Here is a 25,215-nt window from a genome sequence, read left to right on the forward strand (position 1 = left end):
GACGATGTGACAGTCTTCATTTTAGCCTCACCTATTCTCACTCTGATGCCACTTTTGCTGAATGGGACTAGAATGGGAATTGAAGGCCCTCCTTCTAGAGCTTTTAGAGATACCTGGCAAGGGCCAGGAGCCCAGAAATGAAGGGGCTGTAAGTGAGCAGATAACAGCCTGGTATTCATGTGGTGCTTACAACCTATCAGTGAACAGGAATTTGAACTTCACAATAAACACTTCACCTCATTTAATAGGTAGATCAACAAAAGCAGAGGATGGAAAACAACCAGGGAGGGAAAGAGACAAGTAGCCTATATTAGGAGAGTGGGGAAGGGACACTAACACTTTCTTTGTGAGCACTGGAATTAAAAAAAACAAAACAAAACATTCAAATACTATTATCTCATTACCCCATCTCTAAGATGAGGAGACCCAGGGAGGTCAGGGTCCCATAGGAAGCACACAGTCAGGTCTGAGTAATGGAATTTTTCAATGAGAAGTTCCTAAATTAGCAGCTGTGTGTCCAACCTCTATACTCCAGAGACTCCCTCTCCGCCCCACAAATGCTAAGCTTAGAGAGCTTTCCTGAAGAACTGTAACAGACAAGAACAGGCCTTCTTCCCCATCTCCAGAATTAGGTCACAGGGAATCAATTAGTCAATTTAATGAACATTTATTGAGTATCTCTTACATACGAGGTCAGATACGAAGAACAAAGACCAAAGCATGCTTCTTGACCTTGAGGAGCTAACAATCTAGTGGGGAGACCAATACAGACAGATCCCTTCAGCATCGTTGGCCAGTCCATGACAGATGTCTGTACAGACAAGGAGCTTTGGGGACTGACAGAAGGCCATCTCACCCGGCCTGAGAGATCCAGGGAGGGCTTCTGAGAGGAGGACAGGTGGGAATAAGTGAGCAAAGAAGGGGGGTGGTTGGTATAGTGGGTGGAGAGCTTAAGCCGGCTCAAGGGGTGGGAGAGATGGAATGGAATGTTATGTATGGGGAATCTTGAGTATAATAAAGTCAGTTCTGATGAGGTGCAGATTGTGAAATGAGTAGTGGTGATACATGAAGTTGAGAGGTTATCAAGGATATATGTAAACTAAGGAGATTAAACTTCATCCCAGACGCAATGGGGAGTTATGTATTTATAAACAATGCACTTAAGTCAAGATTTCTCTTTTAAGAAAGGTTAGAAATAGAAATATGGATACACGTGATGAAACCGATAGAAGACAGGTTAGCGAGGAATCATACAAAAATTAAGGCCCACAAACACCAAGCAACAGATGAAGCAGGAATCAGGCAGTCAAAAGATACAAGAACTGTGACAAGAGGAGAGTCGGTATTTTGGGAGGCAGGGCCACAGCAAATTCCTCAGATCCCTCTGCGGTCTTGAGAGCCCCCAGAATCAGACTCAGTGGCACTGACCATTCAGTCAGTGCTGGACCTCCAGGGAGATCCTTTACTAATTTATTAGTTCCAGACATTTGAGGGTTGAGAAATACACAGTATGGCTAAAAAGAATGACCACCTTCTAACAGCAAAACTGGCAAGATTGGGGGAGAAAAAGCACTCGATTAGGAATACAGACATTTGGGTTTTAGTATTTGTCCTACAATAAGCTCTGTGAATAGAGGCAGTTCACTCTGCATCTTAGTTTCCAGAACTGTAAATCTTGGGGTAATATTTTTCTTATAAGTTTGCTGTGAGATTAAAACAATATATTATATACGAAAGAACTTTGGCACTAGAAAACGCTATACAGGATTGATCACTATTAAGACAGAGAGTCTTTACCTGAGTCCCCCCCTTCCCCTGTCAAAGAAAATAGTCTTAAATTAATTGAAAAAACAGACTGAAAGACCCCTGGTGGGTGATGAACTGTCAAGAATGTGCGGGGAGGTGAGAAGAGCCTTAGCCCCCAAATAGCCTTTAACGCCTCCTGGGATAAAAGAGCTGCTTAGAAAGCTGGCCTTACTGCCTTCCCTCTTTCCTGGGAAGTGGTAGAGATAATCTAGAATAGGGTGTCTTTGTACAAGTAAGTGCAACATTGCTGGACGGCTGGCTTGCTTTTCCAGTAGATTATTATTCCCGGCTCAGCAAGGGCTACCAAGGGGCACGGCACTGACAAGAGTCGGAGAGCAGTGGGTGTCCTCCACCCTGGTGGATTTCCCCATGGCTGGAACCATCCTCATCGCCTTGATCCGGAGAAGTAATGTGGCTACTGTTCCACCTCCCACGCGTCTCCTGGACAGGGAAGGGGCCCGCATAGACAGACAGGAGCAGGAAGGGTGAGAGGGCACATACCACAGTGCTTTGGGCAAAGACAGGGTGTGGGGAAAACACTATTTACATCAGTGGTGAACTGCTTAGACCGGTTTATCTTTTCCAGACAAGATGCAGCACACTTGGTGCTGAAACAAAGGAGAAGGAACCACTTTCCTTTTATTTAAGTATTCTTTCCCACACAAACCCCTCCATAAATGTATACCAATATTCACTGCTAAGTCCATATTTCTCTGAAACATAAATACTTGCTCTTGAAACGGCAACAGTTGCCTGTAATGCTTTCATGCATTTTTGTTTCTAAAAGAGCACGGGTAGTGGGAGGGAGGGCATCCAGGACTGAGCCCTGGCCACTGCAGCCTGCAGAATGAGCTCCCCAGGGGGACATCCTCCCTTTTGATGCCAGCAGGAAGAAGGGAAATAGGTCAGGGCAGCAGCCAGAGCTTTCGGCTCACTGTCCAGCACGAGGACGTCATTTTCCAGGCAGCAGCAAAGGGCAGTTTCGGAGATCTCAGGACAAAGGGGTCATGGAGAAAGGCCTTGGAAATGAGCCCCCAGCCCCTCCCCGGGAGCTGCACCCCCTACAGCCTGGAACTGTGAAGAGGGTTCAACTGCGGCGCTGATCTCCTTTAATAATACTTTACACCTCCCTCTCTAAAAGCGCAGGTTTTCCCGACGGAGCTGCAGAGGCAGCAGCGGGTCAATGAGCGAGGGCTGGCTAGGTGGCCTTCCGAAACGAAGGTGTGGAGAGATCCCAAATGACTGTTTTATTCACAGGAAGGGCCTCAAAAGGAAGGGGATGGCTTGGGATTGCTGGATCAATGTTTTAGATAGGAATGCCAAGGCAGAAAAGAATCACTTACCCAGGACCACATGATAACTGGAGTGTGAAAACCTCGGAGTCTGCACTTTTAAGCCAGTTATCTAATGCTCTCTCTCACCACTACTTCTGGGAAGACGCTAGCAACGGGCACAATTCCCCATCTGGGAAATTACACCAGATCTTCCTGTCCTTGGCAGTGTGGCAGGGAATTGCCTGAAAGAGGCAGCTGTATTGGGGGAGGGGGGGGTGCCTGGCAAAGGGGGTGTCACCAAGCACATGCCGTCCAATGGGACACAATGATCTCATGTTGTGTGGTCCAGAAGTAGCCCGGCCTCAAAGGCCAGGGACATGAGAACAAACTCATTTTCAGGGCTGTACCAAGCCATTTAAACCCAACTTGGCAAAACCTGTACAGCACGGTCAGCAAACATTTTTGATAAAAAGATAGTAAATATTTTTAGCCATTGCAGACCATATATCCTGTTGTAACTGCTCAACTCTGCTGTTATAACATGAAAGGAGCCATAGACAGTACATAAAAAGGTTAGTGTGGCTGTGTTTCAATAAAGCTTTATTTACAAAACTGGCAGTGGGCCGGGTCTGCCCATCCCTGCTATACACCAGATGAGTGAGGCTGAGAAGAACTGTTGAAGGCCTTTCAGAGTTTCTTGGCTGCTTTGGCCTTCAAGGTCACAAAGAGAATCAGGTAATGACATGGTGTCTAGCTTACTGTTCATGATCTGAAGCTGGCAGCACCGCCGGAACACCCAGACCACTGACCTGGAACAGTCCTCCCAGACTCCCGACTCAGGGAAAGGAACAAAAGCCAAGAGGAACCAATGGCTGAGGAGAACGACCATGGAGAAAAATGGAGAAAAAGAAGAAAGGTGATGAAAGGTGGCAGGGGAGACACTCAGGAAAATGAGCTGAGTGATGGCCAGAAATGTTAGGTGCTCCGTCCTGACTAGTGTCATCGTAAAAACACATTTCAGGAAAGCAGGGCTCTCAGGTCTCAAGATAATGGGGGCCAGCTGAAATGAGAGGAGTCTCGTGTTTGATGGTACAGGCTCCACATGAGGATATGGGATGGAAAGACTACAAGTCTGTCTCCACCCCAAACTGAGAAGCAGACAGGCAGCAATTCCTGCTCTGTCTGCCCAAAGCTAAGACAACCCACCTCATAAACAAGGAGTCGCTTTTCCGGGCCAGGCACCCCACACCCCAGCTTTCTGTCTGCTCCCCGGCAGGGGCTGACCTAGGGGCGCTGGTCATTACACAGTCTCTCCCCTACTTCACATCCTTCTCAATTCAGTCTGTGGGTTCTGGAGTCCAACTTAATGGCCATATCTCTGTGGGATCACACATGGGGCCCAGGAGGTGCTGTGAAATCATGAGATCCATGTGCTACTAACTCCTTTCCTACACGAGAGAGCAGATTTACAGTGACTGGGAAAAGCAGGCAGGGGGTAGAGAAATCCTGGCCCCAAAATAAGATAATAAAAAAGCATTTAAAGGAGGGGTGGGGCAGGATCAAGGCCAATCACATCTTCACAACACCTGATTACCTGAGCTAAATGTGATTATCAAGGGAACAGGCACAAGGTAAGAAAACCCATTCAACTTCGGCCAACAGGACAGCAGCTTGGCCGCAGAGGAGTTCCTGGAGTGGAGGCTGCCCTGAAGGTGAGAGCCGTGTGCGGTGTGAGGCTGCGGACCCCTGCTCAGCCATCCAGGAAACCCCGCGGCCCTTCTCCTAAGGGTGGGAAGGACCTCTACATCTGAGGACCAATCCATCAGGCTTTTCTAGATCCTTGGGGGGTGGGGGGGGGAAGATGGCAAAGAGAAACGCTCCCCAGGACAACCCCTGGAATAAAAATGAAGGTACTATACAGGTAGAAGTAAGTGAATAAACCTATAACAAATAAAACCCTCTCTTCATTCCTACACTGTTCAGAAAAGAGTTTTCATATATTATATAAAGGAAAATGCCCAGGAGAGTAGGCTGTAACTGGTTCCTTTAGTCAGAATCTCAAGTTATCCTTTCTTTAGGCCATACCCATCTTTCCTCTGGATAAAGACCTTTCAAAACAGTCAGCCCAAGTAATCAAACAAGCAGCTAAGAAAATGTAGTAAGGTTCTCGATCAAGAAGCCCCAACCCATGGCTATGAAAGCTCGGGACATTACAAACAGGAAAGATCAATACCAACTGCGGATTAGACTAAGGATCTGCAAACTTACGTGTCAGAGGCACCAACGAAAATGGGGAAAACTTTTAATCTTTTTCAACAATCAAATATCAGCAAATACACAGACAAAGGTAAGGTCATAATAACCGTGAGAGAGTACAAGAGTTCTGGGCCACTCACTCCTTTCAGTGGTCAGTATTCTCTTTGACCCCCTTGTGCTTTTGGATACCACCAGCGGGCCAGAAACATGATCAGGAAGAAAAGTGGCTGGAGAAACAAGAGTTGAAAAAGAAAGGGAAAGAAGCTTTAGGAGACAGGAAACAACAGGAAGAGGACTATGGTGAGCAACGAACAGAAATGTGACTTGGAGAGTAAGTGACGAGGATGTTACTAACAAATGTCGTAGGCAGCCCAGTGAGGGGATTTCCTCCCCCCATCCGAAGCACAACCAACCAACAGAGGGACTCACCTGCTTATTCCAACATGAAACAGCTCTGTAGTGCATTATCCAAAGGGGATATTACAGAGGGGAATTCTAAAATATCTGCTCCTTCGACCTAATTCCTGTGCAATGTCAAAAACTTTCAACAGCTACTGACAGACAACAGGAGTGTTTGGATTCTTGAAATACTTCTCTAGTGGGAAGCTATCTTTAACTGATAACAATTCAACCTATGTTGTGGAGTCACAAAATAGGGGGGAGGGGAAAGACACCTTGCATGCATAAGGATGGCTTCTTCACAAACAAATGCATCTGACCACAAACAAAATAGAGCGGATGAGACAATTAAGGGCATTAAGCACTCCCCCCCAATATATTCACTGGCGTTTCAAATCAAAATGAGAGATGCGGAAGCTTATAAACAGGTATCTGTATCACTTGGCAACCCAAAGAAGACCACACATCTGCTCCCCAAAACCTACAAAGACTCATGAGCAAGATAACCTCTAGAACCCCCATAATCTTTTTCACTGTGTGTATTATGATATTGCATGAAAGCAGGAGGTACCCTATGGGTTTGTTAAAAAAAAAAAAAAAAAGGAAAAAGGCAGACCTAAAATCCTAAGCCTGAGCCCAGCACACTCCCCACTGTTCCTTTTCTGTGCCCACCTAGCAGGATGAGTGACTGGCATACTCCTGGAAAGCAGATGGATCTGTTGACTATGACTTGATAAAAATTAGCAGGTAGATGGGCACCATGGCAGCTGAGCAGCCTAACTCCTGCCTGCAAGAGCCAGCCCGACAGGCAGAAACAAAAATACAATTAAATTAAGTCAGAAAACCCGCTACAGAAAATACAATTACTCAAAGATACAAATAGACGTTCAAAGAAAATTGGCCCCTGACAGGGTTAGTCAAGCCTCTAGATCCAGCTGGAGGCAGGCAGCCCAGCTAATTCGCCAAGGAGGAGACTGCAAGGCCGTAAGCTCTCAGCCTTGGGATCCTGGCTGGGCCGGCCTGGTGTTCATCCCACATCTCAGGACGCCCACTGGCCAGTGAAGCAGGGCTCAAGGAACGGGACGTGGGCAGACACAGAATGGATCATGGCCGGGGAAGGCCGAGCACCGGAAAAAGGGACAGACTGATCTCTGCCATCAGACCGAGTGAGCCCCACTTTCTCCCCCTCCTCATCCAAGCAGCCCCTGGAAGATGCCCTACCTCTCGCTGCAGCACCAGCTCCTTGGTGAAAAGCGTTGCTTCCTCACTGAACGGCTCTCCCTCCTGCACCAAGCCTGGGAGGTTTCGGGCTCCTCGGGGGCATTCGATGCCTGTGTCAGGAGAAAAGAAGAATTTGTGATGAAAAGGGGTCCACTAGGCCTGGTGTCCAGCAAGGATGGTCCCCTGACCCTTGTAACAAGACAGGCATTTGATCAGAATGCCATGACATGAGGTAGGGCAGAGGCAGTGGTAGAAGGGGAGGCGTTTAGTTCGCCGGAGGTGGGAAAAACTAACATTATCACAGCAGTAACAGCGAAGAGGGGATCCCAGTCACAGAATCTGGGAATTACTAAGATCATCTGGAGAGTTCTAAATAAGATATGCAGGAAACACACATACCCCAACATGTGGCATGAAGCCTCATCTTGGACTGTTCACTCCTTACGGGCCTACAGTCTCACTGCTTGGACCATCACTTAAATAAATGGCTCTCTCACCTAAATTACACTGATATCCCCAGCCATTCTGCCTCCTGACAGCCATTCCAGCCATTTTCTCTTTACTCTCTGACTTTCACATCCAATGCAAAAGTGTTAACTTGGTGTCATTTTCCTCTTCAAATAAGCTTCCCCCTCTGTCCTCTGGCTATACTTGGGACAACAGTACCATCAGTATTTCATTCAGAAGGAGAGACAGAAAAAACAGAATCCTGATGAAGTATCAGGTGTCTGGAGGCAGACACACCTGGATTCACACCCTATGTAACTATTAGGATCTGTGACCTGCGCCAAGCTACTGAACCCTTTCAAAGCCGCAGTTGTCCTATTTGTAAAAAACCTACTTCACACAGCTGTTGGGTGAGCTAGGGGAGATTATTAGGTAAAATATTTAGTACCATGCCCGACATACGGAAAGGTTCAATACATTTTAGCTCTTATTATTTTACCATTATTATCACTGACACAATTACCCACTCTCAGAATCTCAGTCATATCTTTCAATCTGCAAACTAGACTGTAAGATTCCTGAGGACAAAATCTTACCCTTCACACTCCTACCTATTCAAGGACAGTATTTTATACAATATAGGTGCTCCTAACCAATGCAGACTGCCTTTTCTTTCTCTTTGATTCAATCATTCATTTTGCAAATATTTATCACCAACAGTGGTCACCTGTGAGAGGCCATGAACTATGTCACATTTTAATGTCTGGATTAGACTTATAAATATTTCCAAAATATTCAAACTGCAGCTGTACTTACAAAGCCAAAACTTGAACTAGGCTAGAGACATAGGAAAAGAAAATAATCAAAATATGGGGGGGTGGGTGAGGAGGGATGTGCACTTAGTGCTCGTGTCTCTAAGTAACTGCCGGCAATAAGGCAGGACTGCAAGGTGTTACCTCTTATTTACAAACAGCCTCAGGTGAAGTTACAAAAGATTTGGCACAGGGAGGCGCAGCAGCAGGGCAGCTAGGCTACTGCAGACACCTGCTGGGAGCCTTTGGGAGAAGAGGGGCCACCACTGCCGGGACAGAAGGTACATCCCTTACGGATGAAGCCAGGTGGCTGCTCATGTTTCTGGCCACAGCACAGATTCAAGGTCATGGAGCTCAGAGGGGAGGTGATAGTTTATACCCTGGTCTTTCAGAAGCTCAAGAACAGAGCTTTCTCTCCAAGCCTCAAAAAAGGAACACACGACATCAAACAGAACACTGGATGGGGAGCACGGCACAAGGAGAGAAACTGCAGCAGGAGAGCAGCTGGAGCTGGTGCCAGGACCACTCTCCCGCTCGCATGAAGACGGGGATGGTGAAAGTCCTACCCGAGTGTCACCTGGGCAAGAGCACCAGGGCCGCCTCACTCTCTCCCGGCACTTCAGTGCCAGGCTCTGAGGGAGAAGTGGAACTGATTTTTGAAAAAGACATCAACAAACTCACAGAACCAAAAAGCCTGAGATTAACCTTGAAAGGAGAGATGGGGGAACAAGTAAAATGAAAGACAGCCATGATTCTTACAACATTAATAGCCAAAAACATTTTTCATTCTGTATCTGTGAACTAAGCAAAAATTATAATTGTCAGAAAGAAAAATAAACAATTCTACTGAAACTTCTGGTCACATAACCATAGGTAAAGCACTGTTGAGGAAACAAGAGTAACGCGACAACAAGTGTTCAGTTTGTGTCTGACTCTTGGATGGGGCAGAACTGGGGTGCTGTTGGTGGGACTGCTGTGTCACTTAAAGGACCCAAAGAGTCTCCCTAGCTGAGGAGATGTCCCCACTCTATTCCTGTAGCTGTCTTGGTATTCGGAAGTCTCAAGAGAGCAAGAGACCCCAGCAGCCCTCTCTGAATCCTGGGAGACCACCAACTGATTAAACTGAGAAGCAAGATGGCCCCGTGAGCCCAGGGAGTTGAAACGTCACGCTGAAATGGATTCAGATCACGTTCCTGGAGAGAAACACATGGGCCCGTGGTGACCAAACACCAACCACTGCATGTGGACCCAGAGGCGAAGGAGGGCCTACGTTCCACTGTCCCTCTATTTGCCAGGAGCTGGGCTGCGGCTCTTCGAGAGGAGAAAGCTGAACCAGGATGTTCCCCTGCCCTTTAAGTGGAAAAAGTAAACACATCCAAGCACATCAATTCCTGTCAGGCAGGTAGGTAAGAGAAAGGAAAGCGAACAGAAAATTTGCTTGAGAACAAGAATACCATCTCTGCTTTTATCGTTTACTTCCCTTTCTGCTGGGCTGACTCTTCCCTCTCTTGGACCTGTCTCCTCTGAAGTTACCCCTTCCCAGTCAAAACCTGTCTCAATGTCACATCTCAGCTCAGGGTCAGGGATGGCTTAGTCGACACTACTTACTAGGATAGAGAGAGGTGGATCTTAAAAATAGATCCAGTGGGAGCAGGTATCAAACAGTGAAACCCAGCTAAACCCAGGTATAAGTGCTAGGAGAACAAAGAGCGGGAAAAATGAGTATTTACTGAGCATCCTTGACTATCTATGAACTGATGTAAGGACCCAAATCACCAAGCTACTAAGTGGCCAATCTGAACCCTAGACTGCCAGGTGCTAAAGCTATTGAGCAAAAACCCAGTTTTGGAGTTGAGTACTGCTGTCCCCAGAGGGTGTTAGACAAGGTAGGAGTGCAGGGCCTGGGGACTCGATTTCTTGTCGGGCAGGTGAGTGGAGACACAGCTGGGGTTTACATGTAACGGCAGGGCTCTCGGTACCGGGTCATCACCGTAGCAGAGGTGCAGGCACTGTAGGACCAGAGCACAGAGGTCAGGGAACCCCTAGGTTCCGGCCCTAGACGGGATCCCAAAACAGGGAGTGTGTGGGTGAGATGGAATCTATTAGCAGACCAGGGCTCGCAGCTGGGGCCAGGATAGGGGGAAGGGTTTTTATAATATTGGATATCTGAGTGCTAGAAACCTATGAGCCAAGCTATTTCTGTAGACGGACTGTGTAGACGAGCGTTTTTCAAACTTTTAACGTTGATTATGACCCCACCCCACACTTAAATATGGGTATGTACACATATACAGCAAAGTTTCCACAGAGCAGTGGTCAATCGTGACTACATGTGACAACGCTGTCTTCTCTGTTTCATTAATGAAAAAAATACGGTTATGACACTGAATTAACTGAAGACCTCTGGTGGGGCAAGGCCCACGGCTTGGTGAACGCCGGGAGAAGACTGGGGTGTGAAGACAGAACGCCGGGTGGCCCTGACGGCCCTCCTGAAGAGGTCAAAGTCTACACCGAGTGCTTACTCACCAGCTTCAGGACTTGGCTTTTGTGTCCCAAGGGATCAAGGGACAGGGCGAGAAATATGCTGTCCACTAACAGGGAGCAAGCCAAACAAGGTAACATCGTAAAGCTGGAAAGACAGACACGGCTGCTGAAAGCAGGGGAAGGCCACGCACCATCAGCAAGAAGAGGCCCGCCGAGCCCTCCCTTTCCAAGAGCCTGGCCAGTAAGGAAACACCGTTCACGCTGCACCTTGACTCAAAGGCCACTGCAGTGCTGGGCTGGCTGTGCCGCTTTGTTACCAATACAACAGACTTAGAAAAGGTTAAAGAAAGCACGTCACGGGAAAGAAAGCTGGGGTCTCTGAAAGCAACTGCAGAGGCAGAGCTGGGCAGGCTCACCGGTGGCAAAGGTGAGCGCCCGAGACGGTGAGGAGGAAGCGAGGTGTCACCGGGTTCCAGGAGCCCTCCACAGCCAGGCCAGGAAGAGCCCACGGTTCTGAATCACGCACGTCACCACCAACCGCTGTCTTTCCCGATGAGGCCCTGACGAGGGCACAGTGAGTCTGCTGCGCTCCCAACACCACAGGTGCAGGTCAACCGCCGAGCTCACCCCTGACACGGGCAAGCCATTCATATACCACAAACATTTCGTTTAAAAAACAAAAAAAGTTCCCCAACATTCTTGAATATTTCCTTCCCTACCATGGGGTCGGGGTGGGGGGCAGAATGGAGAGAGACCCCCCCCCCCCGGGGCAGGTGCAGCTGACTTCCGCCAAGGGCAGATGCCGGAGAGGTAGGCCAGACACACCTGCCCCTGCTCCGGAGGCTCCCTGACCTCTTTAAAGCCTGACAGACAGACCTGCCTGTAGGGAAAAACCCATCATTCCTCACACCTTTTCTATGCTTTCTGGGATATGATGGCTGACCAAGACTACTTAAAACAAAACAGAAAGAGGATCTGCCTCATCTTGTACAGTTTAGAAAGAGAAAATTCATCACTAGCTATCAGCACATCATTTCTGGTTTCTACTCTGCCACTGACAAAGTATAAAACCTCTCCAAGCCCCAAGGTCTCTGTCTGTAAAATGAAGAAACTCCAAATTCTCCCCTGGCCAGAAAATCCTACAATCTGGGTTATGCCCTTTTGAGATTTCCCATCCAAGGCTTGACTCCCTGAGTATAGGGTGCCTCCTTTCAAATGTAAAATGCTGGGCTATAAGAGCATTCTATTAAAAAGAAATTATACATTTAGAGACATTGACTAACTAGGTCAATTAACACAAACACTTCGGTCAGTCAGCTGTGGAACGAGAAGTACAAATTCTTGTTAATGATCCGATAATGGCTGTATAAGATTCTATTGATGGCTATGTGAGAGTCGTGCATCGTTCTGAATATTTTACACTGTATGCTGAGCTTTATGATAATCAAGCTGGGCTCAAAGCATGGTGGCTTTTTTTTTTTTTTTTACTGGGAGTGAAAGGGAAGTATGGCAAGTATGGCAAATCTGCCTCCGCTAGAAGGGACAGCTTCCCAGTGGCACTTAGTCCAGCAAACAAGAGACCAGGCATTCACAGCAGGAAACAGAACTCTAGTGGAAACAGTAACCAACTGGAAGGATAGGTTGAGGGTGATTATTGCTTGTCCACTGTGTGCTCGTTACTACATCGGACATTATGGAGGCAAGGGCAGAGGACGCACGCAGACCTCACCTTCGCCCTCTGCCTACTTCAGATACTTGGCGAGTTCCCTCGGCAGACCTTCCCTCCCCCCGTTTCACAAATACGCATCAGTGCCTACTCTGGGCTAGGCACTGGGTTGGGAGGTGAAAACTCAATGATGAAAAAGACTGGCTTTGTCCTAGTGAAGCTTAATTAGCAGCATGACAATATTATTTTCCCCTGCCATCGTATGAAGTATGCTATTGGTGATGGAATTTACCATTCAGTCTGTAGGGTGAAGAATGTTAAGAAATAACACATAACTGGATTATGGCAGGTGGATGCATTGGGAGGATGCACCAGACAAGTCAATCGTGGGCTCGCCACTGCCATGTCCCTTGCTAAGTGTCAGCCTCAGGCAGCTGTCTTCCAGCACATGACCCTGGCTTCTGTCCTCTCCCCCAACCAGCAGTTGGGGATGGAGGTCAGAGCAGAAGGTGAGAAATGAGGGAGGGAGGGAGGGAGGGAGGGGAGAGTTGCTACTGCACTTGATTCAAGGATAGTCAATTTATAGCAGGCTGGCAGAGGGGGAAAAAAAAGCTCTGTCTAAAGAGAAATGAAAGGTGACAGGTGAGAGAGATTCTTTCTGGAATTTGAACTGGGCAGCATGCAGAACATCAGCCCGTGAGGAAGAGGAGGAAGGAGGGGAGCGCACTGCATCAGCACTGGAGCACTAACACCAGAGACCTGCAGCGAGGTCCTGGAGCCACCAGACCCACGACCGCCCTCTATGTTCCGGGATCTGGGAGATCTGACCTCACCTTGGATGCTGTTTAACAATTTCATGGATGTTCCCATAAATCTGCTCTCTCCTCTCATTGCTACCATGAGCAAGCCTATGTAAGAATCTGGCATTTCCAACCCAAATTAAACTAAAACTAAATTGCTTCTTAGGCTGGGTACTGTATCTTATTCAGATCTTTCTAGCATCTGACACACTGCCTAGCACACAGTGGCACTATAGATCCTCAATCAATGCTGAATGAACATCCATGAAAAATACTTCTGGGACAGAAGTCCATACACAGAGAAGGAAATGGCTCATGAACAGTCAGGGTCATAGACCTTACGCAAATACCAGGAGAGGGGGCTGACAGAATTCCTAATTACACACATCCCACTTCCCCATGGTGACACAACACTTCAAGGACGAAAAAGAAAGCACAGCTACACCCTTTGCCCCACGGGTCTTTGAATCAGCACATTTGGGAAACGCAACTCAAATACACAGGGGACATGGGCAGCACCGACCAGCAGTGTGAGCGAGACCCGAGGCTGCTGCACCGCAGCTATGTTCAGTTTCCAACTCGACAAAGGAGGAAAACAATTCCCACCCGTGACCCCATGTTGGGCTCCAGGCGGCCATGCTCGGAGCGCACTCAGAGAGATGACTCAGGGGTGGGCAGGCCTGCCTGGAAAGGCCAGTTAAAGGTGCTTAAATCTGTACAGCTCGGCTGAGCGGTGACCAAGAGGGTGACACGATAACAATCTGCAAGTATTTGAAAGGTGTAAACACAAAAAGGAGGGAAAATGCTTAGCCTAAAAACAGGGGGCGCAATTATTAGGGGAAAGAAAATCTGGACGAAATATCGGAAAACCTCGGTGTAGGGATGACTACGGGGTCATCGGTAAGTTTCCCAACGGAAATGAAAAGGCAATTATTCGATCCTAAAGCCGAAAGGTGGCCACAAAGCCCATCCCTCTGCTTCTGTGAAAGCAGCCCAGACCAGGGGGCTATGGTTTTACTTCCTATATTTAGGGAGAGACTTCCTAAGTAATATTCAAGTCAAAATACCTCTGCTTTAAATACTGCTCCCTGAAATTTTAACAAATTTTGTTGATCAAACCATAGCGGAGACAAAACGGCCGTTCTGGTGGGGCTTTCAGAACAAACACACCTTTATCGGCTAGCACACGGCACATACCTGGCTAGCAGATAAAATGGAGCTAAGTAGAGCTGGGGGACAGACAGCTGGGAAAGGGACAGAGGACTAGACTCTCATGTCACGGAGCATCTTTATCCCTGGTCTCTAAGACCCTGGGTAAGCATGCTATGAAATGCTGTACATTTCCCAGACAGGAAACCACGGACACCTCTCCCTTCTTTCTACATAAACACAGTCCCCTGGAGTAAACGTCAAGGACAAGGCGAGGCACAGAAAGAACACCAAAATAAGATTCCTGTCACACTGACTGCACTCCAATACCTCTGCCTGAGTTCCTGCTGCTGCGGCTGGCCAACTTATACCTCACAGACTCTCAGCAGAGATTTCTACCCTCGCATTCAATGAGTTCCACTTCTATACTTTCCCCTGCCATCCTTCCCCCCAGTGAAAAACAAAATTAAAAAAACCCACATCGGGGCTTCCCTGGTGGCGCAGTGGTTGACAGTCTGCCTGCCGATGCAGGGGACACGGGTTCGTGCCCCGGTCCGGGAAGATCCCACATGCCGCGGAGCGGCTGGGCCCGTGAGCCATGGCCGCTGAGCCTGCGTGTCCGGAGCCTGTGCTCCGCAATGGGAGAGGCCACAACAGTGGGAGGCCCGTGTACCGCAAAAAAAATCTCACTTCGCACAGGGAGTTAGACATTGAACTCCATATGTAGTCCAAGAAAAGTGCCATGTTCTTCCTTTTCTACTCTTGCCCTAAGCACCAAGAACAGAATCCAGAACTCTTAAGCCAGCGGCACAGAAGGCAGAGGCAGACAGGCCACCCGCCTAATCTTAAGCGATGTGGTTATCACCTGAATCTACATGCAAAGCCAAACCACTGTACCTTGTTGGAGCTGAGAAATGTAATACATCTCGTGTACCAAAAAAGCTTGCTCTCAGACCTCTCATAAGCTTTAAAGCAGAAATCATTGGAGGTCTCAAGTTGCAAATGTCGTCAGTGAGTCAGTTAACAATTGAAAATGGCAAACCGTCCCACCTTGGACCAGCTGGTCCTATATTTTCACGTTCCCAAGATGGCCCAAACAGCAAGGCAAACGGTAGACCAGTGGGTTCCCAAGAGTTAGTTCTACACGATACAAGGCCTCAGTTTGTACTGAAAGGGTCAGAAATGAAACTAGGATTTTGCATTGTCTCAGATTCTTTATTCTCTCCCTTGTTCTCTAAACCGCTATTTTGTTACCTCGGGGGAGGCAGCATCTTCTGGGCCAATTTTGGAACATGTCACTGCTGAGGCTCTTTCAGTGACGAGAATAAAGGGAGAAAAGAAGAATGAAGGAATCCTAATTAAAGGGATCAAACTCCTCAGGTAATGGTAGTCAGGGGAGTCGGAACTGGGCAAAAGCCGACACTGAAGCTGTTTTTACTTCACAGTTCCAGTTGTTTGGGGGAGACTTTTATTAGGTTGCCCTGATTTGCTAATGTTTGATGCATCTGTTGAAAGACCAGAAACTGAAGTTAATTGGGGACAGGAGCAATGAGATCCATTCTCCACAATGTGACGGGAATTTCGGCTCCCTTTGAGGAAAGGGAGGGATGGAGGGAGGCATCTACAGAAGGGAGGGACAAGTTTCTCCGGCACAAGTCACAATAGTGTGACCACTAGGGGAGGGGTGACGTCTCGCGTCTCATCTCTAGTTATCAGCCTGTCAGTGGTGGATCCCGTTCTGCAGTTATTTGAGGTGAGGGGTATGCTAGTTCTCTCTGGAGCCACAGCAAGGAGATACTCAGTAATTGTGTGCTAAACAAACACCAGAGAGGAGAAAACCCTAGCAAAAACAGATGCAGCAAACCTGCGATAACAATGTCCCCTTTTGAGTTCCCGTATGCATACTAGTTAATGCTTGGTGAGTTCATGAGGAAATCTACTAACTCTTACTTCTGGGACTTTAAGGAGAGTGAGTGTTAGATGCTAAATCACTGACCACTGTCCGAGGAGGAGACGAGGAAGGGATGGCTTAGAGGCCTCACACTGATTGCTGGCTCTCAGTCTGGCAAGACAGGCAGCGTGCAGAACTGGCTTCATCCAACTTCATTTATCATTGGCTTTAGACACCAAAGAATCATTCCCCAAAGGGAGAAGAGCTCTTTCAGGGGGAGCTGGTGTGGCAGATAACAATCGGGCCAGCATCAGAATAACCTTTTATGATTCTCCCCACTGCAGAGCAAGATCTGAAAACAATGATTTTTAAAGGGAGAAAAAACTCTTGACTGACGAACAAGGCCGTTCCCTTCCCATGACATCCCAAGCGCATGGCCATAAATAAGCCAGCCAGGCTTTCTCTGGGGGTGTGTTTGTGAAGGGGAGGTTGGAGATGGCAGGCTGTCGGCTTCCCGATACACACGTTCATTTGGGGGTTTGCTGTAAGCAGCAGCTGCAATAATATCACCACCAACTAGGAGCAGAATGAAACAACTGTGCCCTCTAAAAATGTTTTCCATTGAGTTTCTCCTAATTATCCATATCAAAACAGCCACCTCATAGCCTCATTACATAGAAAACAAAGCGTCTGAGGTCAAGAGCTAGGCCCACAGTGGTCTTCCCGGCGACAAGAGAGCTACACGGCTCAAGCTCTTACGTAACACTGTGGCACCATGGAGACAGCACCTAACAAGCGCAAAGCCATGTCTGAGCAGCGAGGGGGAGTTGGTTTCTATGAGAACCTCAACTTTTGCTTTTTCTGACTTATTTTAAACATGTAACTTTATCTCTGAATCAAATGAAACTTAGATTTATAAAAATAAATGTCATTTTCGGTACCCCCAAATCCCAGTCTTGGTCTTTTAAATTCCATGTTCATGGATAAAGAGAGCAATTTGAATCTCCTGTCCAGGCTGGTAGAGAACAGCTCTGGGGGTAGGGAGAAAGCCAAGGAAACCTGCATGTGGGTCCTGCGGCTACCAGCTTCCAGAAGGTATCCTACCACACACCTGGCAGGCAAATGTAAAAGGTGCTTACTCGCATAAATTTAGTGACTTTTTCTAAACCAAGCTGTGTTGTCATTTGAACAAAATGGTTCTGAGATGTGTGGAGTACACTTCCAAACCACTGCCTTTGCTGAGCTTTCCACTCATAGAAAATTTCTCTGAGCTTCTTCTCCCGAGGCAAGTGAAATCCCAGTGTCTAGAGATTAGTATGCTCAGCCAGTGGAACTGCAGAAGAGAAAACCCAGCTACCGTCAGGAATACTAACACCCCCCAAAGCAAGGATGATGAATAAAAATCTGAGAGCTCAGCAGCTCTTAGGAAGAGCCTTCTACCTCACTACCTCTATGCTTAAAGAAATAAATGAAAACAAGCCAAAAAGGAGAGGAATTCTGAAGAGCCAAGGTTCTTTAAGACCACAGGCTGATCTTGGATATAGAAATACATCCTATCCTGATAAGTAGCTTGAATTCTGGGCTGTGGATGAAGACTGGCCTTCACCTTTTTTGGTTAGCACCATAAAAAAGGGGTCAGCAGACAACTTCCTGAGGACTAAATCTAACCCACTGCCTGTTTTTGTACAACCTATGAGTTAAGAACAGCTTTTACATTTCTGAATGGTTGAAAAAGAAATATTTTGTGACCTGTGAAAAACTGTATGAAATTCAAACTTCAGTGTCTATTTACTCTCTGGCCCTTTACAGAAGAAGTTTGCCGACTCTTGCTCTAAAGCATGTGGTAAACTGGGTAAAAAAAAGTTCAGGCCTTCCCTGGTGGGGCAGTGGTTAAGAAACCGCCTGCCAATGCGGGGGACACGGGTTCGAGCCCTGGTCTGGGATGTTCCCACATGCCGCGGAGCAGCTAAGCCTGTGCACCACAACTACTGAGCCTGCGCTCTAGAGCCCGTAAGCCACAACTACTAAGCCTGTGTGCCACAACTACTGATGCCCGCGTGCCTAGAGCCTGTACTCCACAACAAGAGAAGCCACCGCAATGAGAAGCCTGCGCACCGCAATGAAAAGCAGCTGCCACTCGCCACAACTAGAGGAAGCCCGCGCGCAGCTACGAAGACCCAATGCAGCCAAAATAAACTGAAAAGAAACCAAAACAAACCCCCTTAAAAAAGTTATATATAAAAAAAAAAGTTCAGGCAAGACAGAGTTTAACTTCCCAGAACCAGAAGATCAGTACAGGTAATAGCATAATAATAATAAAGATACTAAAAAAGCCCACGGTCATGTAGCTGAGAAGGTGAAAAGCAAGCAAATGTGGCTCAAGGGAAGCTGAGGCAGCCAACGTCAAGCACGGGTGTGTGCCCGCACGCTGGCTCTCCTGCACCCCGTTCTAGGAACGTCATCTCTCCTGTACTTGCCATCTGCCCCCTTTATTCCCACTCTACTCCCACAGACCCCATTCAAAACTTTGAAATTTCCGGAGTTGCCCTTCTCTGTTTCTCACCACAACTGCTTCCTTCCGCTCCGTGACAACAGACTTTCACTATCATACTTCTTGCTGCTACTCAGACTTTATCTTTCTACTCTACTTGGAAAAGTAACCTCCTCACTGACAAATCTCATCACCTCTTCTCAGCAGGGGTCCCACTCCATCTCTATATGGCACGCGGCACTGTGCCCCAACCCTGTAGTGAAATTCTTTCCTCCCCTCTGCTGGGGTCCTCTCTCTGGGCTGTTTGTCTTGTCTCCTGCTGTTGCCCTCAGTTATGTCTTGGGCCTCTTTCTTTTCACTCGCTGCACCCTTCCTTGGAAAGTCCATCCATTTCCATGTTCTCCATCACTGTGATCACCCAGAACCTACAGACATGTAAGCCTGAACTGTCCTCTAAGCTCTAGACCCAATCCCCAAGTGTCTGACAGATATCTCCCCCTTGACCATCCTGCCAATACCTCAAACTCAACAAACTTATCGTCTTGCTAAATCGCCTCTGCTCCTTTCCTTGTCCCCTATTCTGATTGCAGTACTAGCAACCCCTCAGTCTAACAATCTCCCTTATCTTTGATTTGTCCCTACTTTATCCACATAACCTAATGATTGCTACATCTTATCGATTCCATTAATTCCACCTCCATCGTTGTTTACATGATCCATGGAATCCTCTCAATCCTCAACCTAACTCTGCTTGTTCAAGCTCCTGTCACTTCTGGCCAAGAATCCTCTGATCCACCTACCTGCCCTCCATTTTCCCCCATCCTGATTCTTCCTGCCTGATTAATTTTCCTAAAGCTCAGTATTCTGCTCAAAACCCTTCAGTGGCTTCCAAGAGTTTACCATATAAAATCAGAAATCACAACCTGACCCTCTAGGCCTTCTAAAATCTGGTCCAGTTCCTTGGGATCACATAAAACATCCATCACCCACTTGACAGCCCTTCAAATATCTGAAGACAGTACAACATCTCTTTCCTCTCATCCTCATGGCTTATTTTCTCCAGACTGAACACCCACACAAGACGTGGGTTTTGATTTCCTACCATTCTCCTGCTTTTCTTCCTTAAGCCTAGATAATGTGAAGGGCATCTTCCGATAGGAAACACCTTTCTAGTCGACTTAATTAAACGTCTGCTGTGGTGGCGGGGCTCGTTCACCAGGGAGCAACCCTTCCTACACGCTGAGGAGAGAGGCACCTTTGGAGGGGAAATTTGCTGCCTGAGTTGGACTGATCAGGGAGGAGTGCGCAGAGACTGTGTACCAGCCCCGTCTCCCTGGGACCAGGCAGTGTTAGACTTTTCCTCCAGGCAGGAGGCTGCAGCAAGAGACAGCTCCCCCCCCCGCGCAGGAAGAACCCCCGGTACATGGGAGCCCTCGAGGGACTGTGGGGAGAGGTGGAGCCCATCCTGAGGAAGGCGGAGGCCGTCATGGCCTCCATTCCAGCCAGCTTCCACTCTGTCTTGGAGACCCCGGTGGTGTGGTGATAAGCAGTCTATTCATTTCCTTCTCTCATGCACAGGGCTACTGGGGATAAAAAGGAAGCAAATCCAAACCACTGCCTAGAGTCCACTTTGCAGAATTCAGGGAAAGAGTGTTCTATTGAAGTGGTTATCTTCCCTGTTTGGGAGACCTGAGGGAAAGAAAAGGATTTCTGTGTCCTTTGCCTTCCACTGATGCAGCCCTGAAGAAAGGATGATTTCAGTCGTCACTGTGGCCAGTGGGACAGTGAAAGCACGGCTCGCACTTAATTGAGGCTTTTTAGCTCCTGTCACAGTGTGGCAACAGGGCACCAGAGCACCAGGATTTGAACTGTGACGCCGGGTTCATTTGAAAAGCTTCATTTGAAAAGCAGGAGAGAAGGGAGGACAGGGAGGGAGAAAATCAGGGACCTGACAGACAAGCTGCCTGATTCTTTGCAGTGAATGGGAGATATTAACCTGTCCTTCAGGCTGGGCCCGTCTTCAAGGGACAGGAAAGCTGCCCCAGTGGGCTCATTACTCACAGGTGAAGGACGGCATGAGGCATAAGCCCCCGGACGAGACGCTCGCCTCAAATCGTGATTTCTGATAAGGGTGCGACTGGTGAGGAAGTGGCAGTGGTGTGTTGAGGGATGGTGGGGACCGTCAACTCCCCAAACACAGCTCGCAATAAAGCACGTTGCCTGATGGCAATTCTGGGTGCTGTGACAACCACGGCGGGGTGTGTGCACGTGCTCACACTTGCATGTGTTCACACATTCAAGGAAAGAGGGCGGGAAGAGGGGAGTGGGGGGAGGCGGACTGAAGAGCAGAGGAAGGAGGCGCTCAGGAGACCGCAGTGGCCGTAATGACGCAAATCAGAAACTGCTATTTGTGGGGAAGTGACACCAGGGCTGCACCCACCTACTGACGGGCATGGACACGCAGCGAGAGTGCCTGAAGGGGCAGAGGCCAGAGACAGGAACGGGTGGATTCCCTGGCAGAGCGTACATGAGAATCAAGCTTCATTCCAGGGACAAAGGAACAATGAGCCGCACTTCCGCCGCCTCACGCCCTGGACGTGTCTTCCCGAGCCCTAGGCTGCCTGTAGGTTCCCTTTTATCATCCTGAAAACTTTCGATGCTGGCTTGTTTGTGTCTTCTCACTTCCTTCTGCTCCAAGTTCACGCTTTACCGTATCCCAGCCCCACGCCCCTTCAGGCCAGCCTTGTCCAGTATCACCACCAGAGAGAAATGTCATCAGCTGAAGCCTTTTAGACCATGGACAGCGGCTCCTCTGGGGTGCAAGTGGCAGGGAAGCCATCTCTCTCTCTCTCTCTCACATGCACAAGCGTGAGCAGTGCTTCTCCTCAAGTGTGCCCCCTTCCACGTCTGCCTAGTAGGACCAGTGCTGGGGTATAAGAAGCTTGTTACAAGGCCCCTACATTTCAAATAAATGCCAGAGGACACATTCCTGTAAGGAATCTGGGGGGCTCTGAAAAGCTGTATACCCACGCGGTTGCCTGTTTTTATGTAACGATTTTTCAGTTTCCACAGTTTGTGTCATTAAATAATTGTTCTCTAAAATTTATATAACAAGATGGACAGTCGTGGATAGGGTTCTTTCTTTCTCTCTGGACCCTCCCTCCACAGCCTAGCAAGTGTCTAAAACACATCTAGCCCAGATGGATCCCTCGGGGTCAGAAGGCAATCAGATGTCCCAGCACATGGAACTCTCCGGCTACACAACTGTGGACCCAGGGAGAAAAAGGGAGAAGGCCTTTTCCATCTCAGTCAGCCATCGTAGGGAGGTGCTGGCTCCTGAATGGCAAAGAGGACAGCTGTCAGCAAGAGGAGCAAGGAGGCAATTTCACAGCATAACAGCCAAGAGGAAACAAAGACAAGAGAAGTGCTTCAGATGGAGGCTGTCTCTGCTAATGTCGCTAAACGGGAAAATTCTATATTCTGTAATTGACCCACCCTTCGACAGCTGTTCACACTTAAGTCAGGAGAAAGGTGAATGCTTTGGAAGGGGAAGGAGGGATTTCTCCTGGCCAGCCTGGAACCAAAAGGAGCCCAGTCGCTAAATGATGTGTTTGGGGGCCACAGAAAGGGGGCTCCCTCCTCTACTAAAAAGCCCATTCGCATCCTATACAGCAAATGAGAGCATAATCAAACTGCTGCTGCCCCGTGACCCAGGCCAAGGCCACAGAAGGAAACCTGCACAGCCACTTCCAGCCCTCAGGGCAGACAGGACGGAGGAGTATGTGCGGGAGAATCTGGAGGCACTGAGTCCGGTCTAAAGCACTGCATTCACCTGTGCGGACCGGGAGAACGGGCACTTATCATCTGCCAGGACCCTGAAGATTCTTATCTCCCTGTTACCAGTGTTCTGGCTGAGACTCTGTAATGGATTCATCTTTGTAGATGAGTGATGCGGTTTAAAATACTGCAGGGTTTGGCTGCCATTCCCTCCTGTGGGGTCTCAAAATAACTCCACACAAATCATTTTTGCTAACCACTCACTCAGGCAGCTCTTCCCTGCCAGAACACACACATCTTATGTAACTGAAGGAGCCGCCCAGCTTGCTGAAGAGGAGGGCGTTCCCAGAGCGCCGCTGCTCGCTGCCCCTCGGGCTCTGCAGAGCCCGGGCTTTGAAACCAGCTCTGTTCCTGGGCCCAAGCTCCCTCAACAAGAGACCCCCCCCAGGAGACTCAGGTGTTCATCAGGGAAGGGCATCCAATTCAGGACTGCCTTAGAAATAAGTGCAACCTGGACATTCCATGAGCACTTCCAGGTAAAAGATTGACTCTGCTAGATTTTGGAAAGTAATGAGTAGGGGAAGGAACAAAGCACCTTTCCTCTGAGAACTCACAGTTCAGTGTGGGCGACAGGCACATATACGGACAGAACATAAACATACAGGAGGAGTGGGAGAGGAGAGGTGCTACAGAACACCTCACAAAGCCTCCTCCCAAATTTCACGCCTTCGTGACGCACACGCTGCCCTTGGCTCGGCTTCCTTGCTGACCCTTCTGCCCAGTGCCCCTCCTATTTCTCTAAGTCTCCACCGTCAGAACCTTTTTTTTTTTTGCGGTACACGGGCCTCTCTCACTGGGTGGCCTCTCCTGTTGCGGAGCACAGGCTCCGGACGCGCAGGCTCAGTGGCCATGGCTCACGGGCCCAGCCGCTCCGCGGCATGTGGGATCCTCCCGGACCGGGGCACTAACCTGTGTCCCCTGCATCGGCAGGCGGACTCTTAACCACTGCGCCACCAGGGAAGCCCAGAACCTCTTCTCTTGACTGCTCCTTAAACCTGCATCTTCACAGCTGCGTCCTCCTCTAACTTCCAATCCTAGGCAATCACATTCACCCCCTGTGCTTCAGATTCCATTATAAGCTGTTGATGCTCAAAGTTTTCATCTTTAGTTCTGACCTTTCTACCAAATTCATCTGGACCTGCAAAAATTCACAGGCATCGAATGTTCAAGGTCTCCAAGGTGACCTAATAACCTTCTCCTTGCAAACATTCTATTATTTACAAGCTAGAAAAGCGACCTCTCTTTTCCCATCCTCTATTATCAAACAACCAGCAGAATTCTAGATCAGAACCCTCCTAACCAGATCTGCTCTTTCCTCTTCATCCTATCCAGACATCCTGACTGCAGTTTGGGTTCTCCCAATCTAGTCTTCGTATTGCGGTAAAAGTAATCTCTTAAAAATAGATAATGCAGTGGAAAAGGAGGGACTTCCACTATATCTAATAACACGGATGAATCTCAGACAAAAGCTGGGTAAAATAAAGTTCGGTAAAATAAGACTATGATTCCAGGTATGATGTCCAAGACAGGCAAAACGCATCTATGGCAACAGAAGTCAAAATACTGGTTATCTTTGAGGGGAAGGCCAAGAAAGAGCCTGCTGGGATGCTAGAAGTATTCTATATCTCGACATGGGTAGTGGTTTACTTGGTTACTTGCAGTTATCTGTGTACTTTTATATACATAAAATGAATCAAGCTGTATACTTAAGATCTGTGTGCTTTACTACGTAATAATCATTTCTAAAACTAAAAAGAACAAAAAGACATAACGCATCACCCACCATTCACTGCTTCCTATTACTCACCTTAGGGATTCCTAACCTGGTCAGGGACGGGGTGGGCTTGGGCTAGTGTTTGCCAATCCAATGAAACTGTATGAAAATCTTTGTGTGGTCATGTATTTTCTGAAGAGAAGACTGATAGCCTTCTTCAGACTCATCATTCACTAAGAATGTTCACGACTCGAAGTCATCGACGACTTCTCTATGAGGTACAATCTAAGCAGCATGGACACAGGGCCCTTCAAAGATGGGGAATCTGGCTTCCCAAACTCATCTTCAACCATTGTCCCTCTTACAGGAGACATGCCAGCCGTATTAAACTATTGGCCATTCTGAATAACAATGCTTTTTCAAGCGCCCTCTCTTTCCTTGGCTGGTTACACCCTTTCTCTCCCGTATCTGGCATTTTCTGGAGAGAAAACCTACAAGCTTTCCAAGATGGATAAAAAGGTTGGTGATCACCCTAAATAGCAAAGAAACTGAGCTACAGGGTAGGGGGACATCTAAACAACTCAGCACTGAAGTCCAGCAAAATAATCTGGCTACAAAGGGTGGCCTGAAGCTGGGTGAAAGTGCAGTAAAAAGATCATTAAAGGAATGAATGAATCACAGCACTTGAATTCAGTGCTTTTGTGGTAAAGACATTGAGGACCTGCTTATTTAATATATATCAGATGAGAACAAAGATTCAATGAGGCAAGAATCAGGGGTCAAAGTTAACAAGATAACATGGAAAAGGGATTAACACCCGGCGTTCAACAGAAGAAGAGGGTTGGGGGACATGGCTTAATACAAGTTCATGTACAAAGGACCTAGAAAGCACACACTGACGACAGTTCTATAACACACAGAACCTAAAGGAAAACTTGGAGAGACGAAAACCACACTGCCTATCTCTC

General features: G+C 48.0%; 1 protein-coding gene across 2 annotated transcripts in view; it reads right to left on the reverse strand.

Annotated features, from left to right (window-relative positions):
* Positions 1-25,215, reverse strand: part of SND1 (staphylococcal nuclease and tudor domain containing 1) — a 419,010-nt gene that overhangs the window by 88,929 nt on the left and 304,866 nt on the right. For both annotated transcript variants that reach the window (XM_027102041.1, XM_027102042.1), the window contains exon 16: positions 6,957-7,066. In XM_027102041.1, coding sequence (XP_026957842.1) covers positions 6,957-7,066 — 110 coding nt within the window. The remainder of the gene's footprint in view (positions 1-6,956; positions 7,067-25,215) is intronic.

Source organism: Aethalodelphis obliquidens, unplaced genomic scaffold, assembly GCF_003676395.1.
Source record: "Aethalodelphis obliquidens isolate GAN/ISIS:26980383/991018 unplaced genomic scaffold, ASM367639v1 scaffold5, whole genome shotgun sequence".
Taxonomy (NCBI): domain Eukaryota; kingdom Metazoa; phylum Chordata; class Mammalia; order Artiodactyla; family Delphinidae; genus Aethalodelphis; species Aethalodelphis obliquidens.